The sequence below is a fragment of the Zeus faber genome (genome assembly GCF_960531495.2).
Source record: "Zeus faber genome assembly, chromosome: 21".
In the NCBI taxonomy this organism is placed as follows: Eukaryota; Metazoa; Chordata; class Actinopteri; order Zeiformes; family Zeidae; genus Zeus; species Zeus faber.
In genome coordinates, this window is record NC_137208.1 from 14,602,287 (window position 1) to 14,612,286 (window position 10,000).

General features: G+C 42.2%; 1 protein-coding gene across 1 annotated transcript in view; it reads left to right on the forward strand.

The window, feature by feature from the left end:
- LOC307246486 (voltage-dependent calcium channel subunit alpha-2/delta-1-like) overlaps positions 1–10,000 on the forward strand; it is a 93,349-nt gene that overhangs the window by 28,381 nt on the left and 54,968 nt on the right. The window contains exons 4-6 of the mRNA XM_080022421.1: positions 3,930–3,989; positions 8,732–8,767; positions 9,524–9,647. Of these exons, the coding sequence (XP_079878547.1) occupies positions 3,930–3,989; positions 8,732–8,767; positions 9,524–9,647 (220 nt within the window). The remainder of the gene's footprint in view (positions 1–3,929; positions 3,990–8,731; positions 8,768–9,523; positions 9,648–10,000) is intronic.

The following is a 10,000-nucleotide window of genomic DNA, read 5'->3' on the forward strand; positions in this document are numbered from 1 at the left end:
GAAAATTTGATTTTTCCAGATTGGTGATCCTCCTGTGTTTTTTTTTTTTTTTTTTTTTTTTTTGTCTCTCAACATATTTTCAAAACCGAGTTTGAATTTTAAATAGTAGAAAAATGTAAAACAGTGGAGTTAAATTTTCCTGTAAGATTACATGGGGAAACACAGTTCACTTCCCGAGACGCTGAACAGCGCTGAACAACGCCGATCGATCGTTTCCTTTAAAGCGGCCGTGCAGGTGAAGATCATTCCTCCATATTCCATGTGATGTGAAGTCACAATGTGAAACCGTTTTCATTCAACCTTTAAATCATACTTCTTTGACACACACACACAGAGACATTGTTGTGTAGGGGGCGTATACCAACGTGTACCATCGAAGAAGTCATGCTGACGTCACTTGCGTAAACAAGGCGAGGATCCTTCGGTTTCACTTGTCTGTGAAACTTTTCATCTCCGTGTTATTATGGATTACCAGAAGCGTGTGGTCTAAATCATATCGCGTACCTTAATCTGACCAGGGCCATAGACCCAAGTCATCGGCCACGTGGCCCCCGCCCCCGGACCCAACCACGCCACAGCACGGCCGTGCTGCAAATCCATACTGTTACCTTGTAAGTTGGAGCAGAGTGTTGGTGCTTTAGTTCGTGCAGCTGGGCACTGCCATGTTCGATCTGTACTCACTTCCATCTTCTCGTGAGATCACAGCATGCTACAGTGAGCTCACCCTGCTCCCGTCAGCTCACCTCACCCAGCCCAGAATTGTACTCGAATCGTACACGATTCAATAGATTCATTTTCAAGCATGAGCGTTAAAAAGGGTGAGACCGGGTGGGTTACTGCATGGATGCAGGCCTGTGGGACGAGCACACGTTTGTGGATTTACAGTATATGGGCAGATGCACAGCTGCTGTAAATCTGTGGAAACGGCTTCAACTGATTGGGGGATTGAGAGATTGGTGTGTCCATCTTCACCAATAAAACACCTTCACACACACACACACACACACACACACACACACACACACACACACACACACACACACACACACACACACACACACACACACACACACACACACACACACACACAGATAAACTGAGACTCTTAGGAAATGCATCAATTGTCAGGAGACGCACATTTATCCATTTCATATTTCATATTTTTGCTGAAATCCATTTTTGGGATTCATTCATTTCAGTTGCTGTATGGTTTCTCACTACTGCAAATCCATACTGTTACCTTGAGAACATCATGTTTGACGGTTTTAGTCCGGGGTCCGGAGTCCGGAGTTTTAGTCCGTTTGCTCATCAGCCCACACATTTTGCATGGCATCACTTAAATAAGTCATTAAAGCAAACAACCACAGAGGATTCCAAATGCAAATGCAAATAGTAACTTGAAGGTCATGGATGTTGTGTACTTGTGTGAGAGTGCGTGCACATGTGTTGTTGCTGATTATTCTTTTGCATTCCTCATCAAAACACCAGCGTCCGGACCTGTCAAGTCCAGCAGTCTGATCGGCAAACTGTGGCTTGAAGCAATTCAAAGATGATTCTGAATTCAAGTGTTAAGTACTTCTTAATTGCTTTGTGTTTATCTTGACCACTAGAAGGCAAAAGGGTGGGTTGAGTGTGTGCACTTGGAGACTGCGTGTGTGTTTCTTTCCATCCATTTTCTCTACCCACTTGTCGTGGTAAGGAGCCCGACGTGGGCGTGAAGCTGGGAGACGCCCTGAATGGGACGCCAGTGCAACTCACAATAACTCACACACCAATCATACCTTTCAAGTCTCAAAGGTCAACTCTATATAAAATTGGACTTGCCATTCATCCACTCATAGCTCATTTGAAGCCCAAACAAAAACAAACCCAGTCGCAAATTGGAGACACCACCTGCGTGCTACGGTGTTTCCGTGGCAGTGTTTCCATGGTAACCTGGAGTCAACACCCACAAGACTGTAGGCCGTCAAGGAGAACCGTCAATCAACTCCTCCCCTGGCCCGGCAACGGCCCGCTTTGAATATCATGAAATACCTTCAATTAAATACAAATTTCTAACAAATGAATATTACGAGGAGGGAAGGAAACTTGGTGAAATGACAGGAAACACTCGAGGGAAAATTCTATTTAATCCCGCTCACATTGTCGTGAGCAGGGTTAAATGTTGTTCTGGAAACGGCCACCAGAGGCTATCGACATATTGTGACTTCAATTTTAGAAAGCAGCGATGCACGCTTGGTCTCAAATTATCCTCAGCTGCGTGTTTCTTGCTCACCCCTTCCACAGGACATATAAATTCCTCTCTGCTCAAGACCAGCGCTTTCACCCATCATTTTTATGTCAGCTCAATATTCATTTATGCAAAGCTAAGCATGTAAGCATATTATATTTGGTTGATAATAAAAGCTTGGCTGACTCACTTTGTACTGTGATACCACTTCCACCAAAGTCCTTTATTCCAGTAGTTGCGTTGTGTAGATCTTTTTCTTCCTGAGCACAAGATCCGCTCGTACGCGACAGAAGTTGTCCTGTGGTTTGGTGAGCTGTGCTCCCGCAGGAGAGCGCAGCCAATTACGCCGTTTTTAACCAAATTGGCATTAGCCATGCATTCTGGCACTATTCAGTGTTTACTTTTTGAGCATCAGTTCAGTTTGTTTTTGAATAGTATTTTTTTTGTTTTGTGTATACTGTGTATACTTTGTGTACTGATACTAATACTGTGTTACTGTACCTATGATGTGCTGCCATTGACTGGCAAATATTGTCTTTCTTTTTCTCCTTTCCCCCCTCTCTCTCTCTCTCTCTCTATATATATATATATATATATATATATATATACAGTCAAATGTTTGCTTAGCCACAAAAGACAAGATAGTCACTCTTTAAGCTGATTAATGTGCATATAAAAAGCAGGTCTAACAACAAGTGAGTAATATGTTGTAATATATCTAAATATATACGTATATATATACGTGTGTATATATATATATATATATATATATATATATATATATATATATATATATATATATAAATATATATTACAACATATTACTCACTTGTTGTACGTATATATATATATATATATATATATATATATATATATATATATATATATATATATATATATATATATATATATATTACAACATATTACTCGTTGTTAGACCTGCTTTTTATATGCACATTAATCAGCTTAAAGAGTGACTATCTTGTCTTTTGTGGCTAAGCAAACATTTGACTGTGAACCAATACTTGCCTCATGTGATTAAAACCCACCGTATCTATCGTCAAATCTTGCGACCGTCTCGATTCACGTCACAGAACTATACATTCAGTGGTTCATTTTTCCTCAACATCCCTGCCACTCAATTTTTTTAATTAATTTACTCTTGTTGCCCCCCTCCCCTTCAAACGTGTGTGACTGGAAACCCTCAGAGCCACACACACTGGCGGGAAAGAATTGGATTTGATATTTCCCTGGGGAAATTAATAGTACAGTGTGTTTCTGGACCAGGTGGAGATTAAAAGCCAGGCCCCCATTATAAACCCATTAACCTAGTCATTAAGACCATATCTGGGACAAGAAGCAGTGTGCCACGGTCTAATTTTAGCAAAGCATTGAGTTTTTAACGCCACTGTGGCCTTGGTGCTGGTGCTGGAAGGAGATGGGGTGTTTTCCAACCAAAATATTTTTTTTCCAAATCAGAGAATGGCACAAAATAAGCTGCTTTTTGGCTTAAATGCAGCTCTGAAACAATATCTCCCCTGATGTCAGAGTTTCGTGTCTGTGCTAATGCATTTCCATTTACTTCACTGGTCTCGTAACTGGATATTTAATTAAACTCGGGCTGATCATTTGCATTTTCCCTGCTCCTCTTATTCACTTTCTCTTCCACTGTTTTTTTTTGTTTTCTTTCTTCCCTCAGAGACTGGCAACAGAAGCGGAGAAGTTTCAGATGGAGCACCATTGGCAGGACGACTACAAGGTGAGCGAGCGGCTGGATTTATATTCCTTGACGGCGGTTTCGGTGACACGTAGCTCAAGTGGCGCCGCGAGCACGAGGCTCAAGCATACGTGATCCAGTATGGTCGTCATCATAGGACCGGGAAATCTCATTACAATGGCAATAACGGCATAATGACTCCAGATGAGATTGGACTTCATTCTTTTACATAATGGGCACTGACAATGAGGCTCAAACAGTTACCACCCAGGCACACACACACACACACACGCACGCATGCACACACACAAAATCTTTATGCACACTTAAGCATGCTTTCTTATATCCTCCATTAACCAGAGTATTATAATTGAATGCAGTGCAACTATTATGAACACACTTCATTTTATTCATTCAATTACTTTGCCAGATTGCTGTAAAAACAAGACTAAAATAACAGTAATGTTCATCTCCATAAAACTCAGTGTGAATGTGAATTACAGTGCGGTACGCTGACTGCCAATTAAGACACGACAGATGATATTATGGCTGAATCATTAAACGGACAATTCAACTTTATCATAACACCTATTAGCTGATAACACACAGAGAAATGTTTTTTTAGGTCAAATATCTTTTTTTTCTTAATGTATTAAAAAATAGCCTTATTTTTCTCATTGAGATTCACAATCTATTTTACAGTAGAGACCTGGCAAGAAAGCACCAAACAATTTTATATATAATGACATATAACCTTAAGAGGTCATTAAGTAGTAAATAACATGTACACCCTCTAAATAGGGGAAAAATATTATATTGTATAATAACAGATGGATGATGTCTCTTCCGCATACCTGTACACGCTCACTCACCCGCTGTAAATATTAAATATTTCAATATTTATTCATCATTACTCTTTTTGCACACGATAACTCTTTGGATGGGCTGCTTGTCCATTGCATTCATTGTAAATACTGTTTATTATAGATCCTACTTGGTGTGTATTTCTCTTAAATCAGTTTTTTACTCTCAACTTATTTTTACATTTTACTTTTTCTATACAAAGCTCACTGAGTCACTGAAAGTCAGAGTCAAATTCCGTCCGTGTGTGAGCATACCTGGCTTATAAAGCCTGATTCTGATATGGATATTATTGTATTTTAAGTGTGGCGTTATAACTACTTTAGAAGTAAAAAAATGCACTAGTTCAAAAGAGCACCAAAATGTGGCGATTAAATGCTTTAATAAACGATTAAATTATCATAACAAATGTCTTTTTTAAAAACGGGGCACGACCTCCACTTTGGAGGAAACGAAAATAAACCACATTAACCAAAACTGATCAGTCTCATTAAATTAGGTCAAAACTTGAACTCAGGGACAATACTGAGGTAGGAAGTCAAGTGTCTCTCCCATCAAAACAATTAAGCCGAGGCTCACACTAAAGGCGGTTAACTTCTCTGAAAGGGAAATTTATTTATTTCGATATCAACTCGTATTAGGAAGCAGATATGAAGTCTTTGCCTTATGTGTTGCAGAGTCAGAGGTGGAGAGTTTCAGCTGATTTCCCAAAAGTTTTTAGACGGCGTCGTGGCAGCTTGCGGAACGGTTTATCTGCCAGTTAAAAAATGAATGCATTTTAGCGGTGTCTAGTAACTTCGTAATTTTGCGTCGTACTGCGATGAACGTTAAATCATTTTTCATTGGAGCATCTGCAAAAATAATCTCCATACTCACTTTATTCACATGCACTTTACTGCACATGTCTGTATATACAAATAGCCTATCCTATATACATAACTCTATTCCCTTCTATTTTGAACCATAATTTTGTATTATCTTTTTGAGTCTTATTTTATTTTTATTTTATTTTATTTATATTATTCTATTCACTAACTGCATTACGTTTTAGGAATCAGTTCGTTTCAGTTAGTTAGCTAGGTAGGAATCAGCTATTTTGTTCGGTTTAACTATTGTGCATTGATGCGTTGCAAAGACATTTCACTGCATATATGTATGAAAGTATGTATATGTATGTGACGAATAAGCCTCTTGAATCCTGAATCTTGAAAAATAATGTTACTTCAATTAGTGACTGATTTGACATTGGTTCACATTAATCCAGACTTCTTAAACAAAGAGAGAATCCATGGTGGAACCTCTCCTCAAGACTGTGTCCTGGAGACAAGGCCCTCAGTGGGAGGCAGGGTTCAAAGGAAAGAATGCGGGTGTATGTGTGAGATAGAGAGGAAGGGAGGAGGGGGTCTGATGACCAGGTCTCGGCTAAAATAACAAAACAGAGTCATTTGGCCATCTTCACATCTTCTTTGTTTCCTTATCATCAGGGATCTCAGCAAGGGTCCCCCTCCCAAGATGAGAGACGGTCCTGCAGTATCAAAATGTCTGTGGAATTCTCATTTAATGAACTCAGGAACCAACGAAACGGTTGTCCTCGCTACATGAGCTTTTGTTCTGGTGCCTTCATCAGGCGACAACTTAATAGTGCAGTGAATAAAATCTTAATTTACTACTGATGAAAATGGGATTAAAATTATTGTCATGTGTGTTCATCATCAGTAGCAATCGTTGGAATAGCTGTGAGAGAGAGAGACAGCCGCAGAGACTTGTTCTCGGTGACCGAGCCTGATCTCCACCCCGGGCGTTGTCACGGCTCGTCACATTGAAAGGGAGATTAAAACTGTCCGCGCCGCTCTGTCCTCCATAGGGTCTAGGAGGGAACTCGGCGGCCCGGAATGTCTTCAGCACCGCTGTAGTGTGACTTCAGACCGCACCTTGTCTGCCTCCGGGCCACGTCTCGCTCTCAGCTTTGTATGTGCGTGTGGTTTTCTATCAGTCGTCAGTCGTTTGAAGTGCTTTAAGTTAGCAGGGGAAGGCACCCGGCAGCACTGCCCCAGTTCGTGAACAGTGAAACAGAAAGTAGAAGCTTTTGCTAGTATACAACAGCACATGGAGCCTGCAACTAGGGATGCACCACGCGCAAAAGATTTGTTCATCTGTTCAACAATGGCTGTTTTGAACCTAGTTTCACTGTTATCGATCTAGCCAAAACATAGACGGGTGTGGGATGTTGGACATAAAGATCTTCTCAGATCCCAGAGACAACATTTTATCAAATGGGGTCCGTGGTCTCATGCTTATCAAATTGAGGGTCCTTGATACACTGAAAAAGACACTGGAGAAGTCGCAGTCATTGGATCAATTTTCTTTTTTCAATGCTTAAATTGGTCAAACCTGTATATATTTTTTAGGCTTTCTCAACTTTAAATTGAGAAAGGAAGATGTAATTTAAAGTTGAGGAAGGCTGAAAAATATTGGTTAACAATTTAAAGCATTTTGTCTTACTCGATCAAAGGACTTCGATTCCAAAGATTATTTTTTTCAGTGATATGAAAAAGCTTGAGAATCACTGGTTTAACAGTACAACTCGCCTTTTGTTCTTTTTGAGTCCAATCTCATGCAATGCCATCGCTGTCCCTCTCACACGCACACACACACGCACACACACACACACACACACACACGCGCGCGCACACACACACACACACACACACACACACACACACACACACACACACACACACACACACACACACACACACACACACTCTTCTCAGCAGGTTTCACAAAGGCATTTGATTGTGTGCCTTGGTAGTTGTCATGTGATCATGTAGTTGTGTACAGTAACAGAACCTGACAAAGAGCTTCATGGGAAGGTCTCCTCCCACCACCTTCAGGGCGCTTTTCCCTATGTGTGTGTGTGTGTGTGTGTGTGTGTGTGTGTGTGTGTGTGTGTGTGTGTGTGTGTGTGTGTGTGTGTGTGTGTGTGTGTGTGTGTGTGTGTGTGTGTGTGTGTGTGTGTGTGTGTGTGTGTGTGTGTGTTTGTTGGTTTTGGCATAAAGGCCTCAACCAGTTTTTACATACAGTATTTGAACTGATGCGTCCCTTAATAGAACCAGTAACCGACCAACACCATCCCAAACAGGGTGGTGCTGAGGGGAAGACCAGAATACAGAAGGGCCTTCAGCAACAGGCATTAAAGTGGTAATCTGTGAGATTATTTGTTAAAGAAAAAAAGAAAAAAAAAATCTCAAATTTGATATTAAGCCAATATTTATGTAGTTGGGACTTTAAATTGAACAGCCATTCACTGCGAGAGAGGCTATGGCTGTCCGTTAGCATCAACACCTGTAGTCGGCCCGTAGTCTGACTCACCGGACGGAGGGTGTTGGTATAAAGCCTGCCCTTGGGCGACTATTCCAGTCGCCATTCTCCTCCCCTTTCACTTTCTGCCTGTTACCGTTTTCAAAGTCCCCGTCGCTACGTGAAACAGCTCCAGCATAATAAAATAAGAGTGGAGACAGGTCTGGCGATGCCAGCTTAGGCCACCGATGATCAAGTTGTTGATCGAGGTGTTTCTCTTTTTTACTAGTAAAATTCACATCACAGAGTCGACATACGTCTTCCCACCCCACACCATTTTGCAGCTGCACCGTCGCTGCACGCTGGGCTCAGCGCCACCCAAGACCATTGTGATTTGTTTAAAGAATACAAAACAAGACAGAGAGTGGTTTTCCCCGTACCAGAATGACAGTGGGTTGAGCCGGACAAAGTGTGGAGAAGGGCCTGGCTCTGCAAGACTATGTCGGCTGCATAGTATTGACACGCATTTCGCGAGTGCGATTAATATGTTTCCATTCCTATGTGAGCCGTTGTTGAAAATACGGTCTGTTTCCACCTAACATCGATCTCCATGTTCCTTTCAGGACGACGACATTGTTTACTTCAACGCCAAAGACAATGTGAGTATTAAAGGTAACTTTAATAGCAACCTTATTATAAAGGTTACTGTAAAGGTTTGTGACCCATTTAGCTGTCCCCACGACTAATAATATTGCTTAATTTTTAGTACCCTAAGTTTTGTTCGTCAGTCATTTATCCCAGAAGTACTGCAGTAAAGCTACTGTAATAACAGTAATATACGAAAAATGTGAAAATTGTTGCTTCGCCACTTTTTAACCCAGCCCGTAATCCTTATCCTCATTAAGCTGAATCAGTCAGACGAAACCCTTAAAAGGTGTGAATACTGAAAACTCAACTGACTTAATTTATTACACCGGAAATTTGACACGCCGCAAATAATTTGACATCATAACGAATTAAGTCTCTCTGTCTATAGGTCTATATCAGGTCTATGTAATGACACACACGCTCAGATCGGACTGGTTTGCGTCCCATTTTGTCGGGCTTGGCGTGCTCTCCGTCGCGCGCTCAGAAACGTCTGAGATTTGTGTGCGTGAGGTATCGAACGCCTCCCTCGGCCTCAGAGGTCGTGTGTCCGATCTGAGGGGAAAGGATCGCCGTCTCATTCTCCCCCCACACCTCCCCAGCGGGACAGAGCCGCGCAGCCACAGCCGCACTCACTCTTTCGCTGTTGGGGCCCTCGCGCTCGTAGAATTTGCGCTGGCGATGAATTGCCAGACAAGTAATTGCAATTTAATTGTCTGATCGTCCTATTTGCCCCCCCCGCCGCGCTGTTCCTTTTTTGGTCGAAACAGCCCAACCAGACGGAGAGGACCAACCGCTACGTTCCGGACGATTTTCACGAAGACGAAGATTTCAAGCGACTGGTCTCGTACAACACCACCGCCGTCCACATCCCCACGGACATATACGAAGGCTGTAAGTACGACACATTGACACCACCCGCTCGCGCCGCTCTCAGTCCCTCTCCCTCCTGCTGACCTTCCCTTCTCACGTGCGAGTGCACATTATATTCACACCTTTTATACATTTTGTCACATCCGCACCACCTGCATGGCTTTCCTCCCTCTTTTCTGTCCCTCCCTCTCTCTCTCTCTCCCTCTCCCTTCCTCTCACGCTCTCTCCCTCTCTCTTTGACGCTGTCAGCACCACGTCCGGTATCTTCAGTTTGCCCGCATGATGTTGAACTTCGCCTCGCAGCGCTGTCTGCAGTGTAGTCAGTTTCAGTGGGAGGCCACCAGTGGGTCACAGCGGCCTAAAAATAGCCAGGC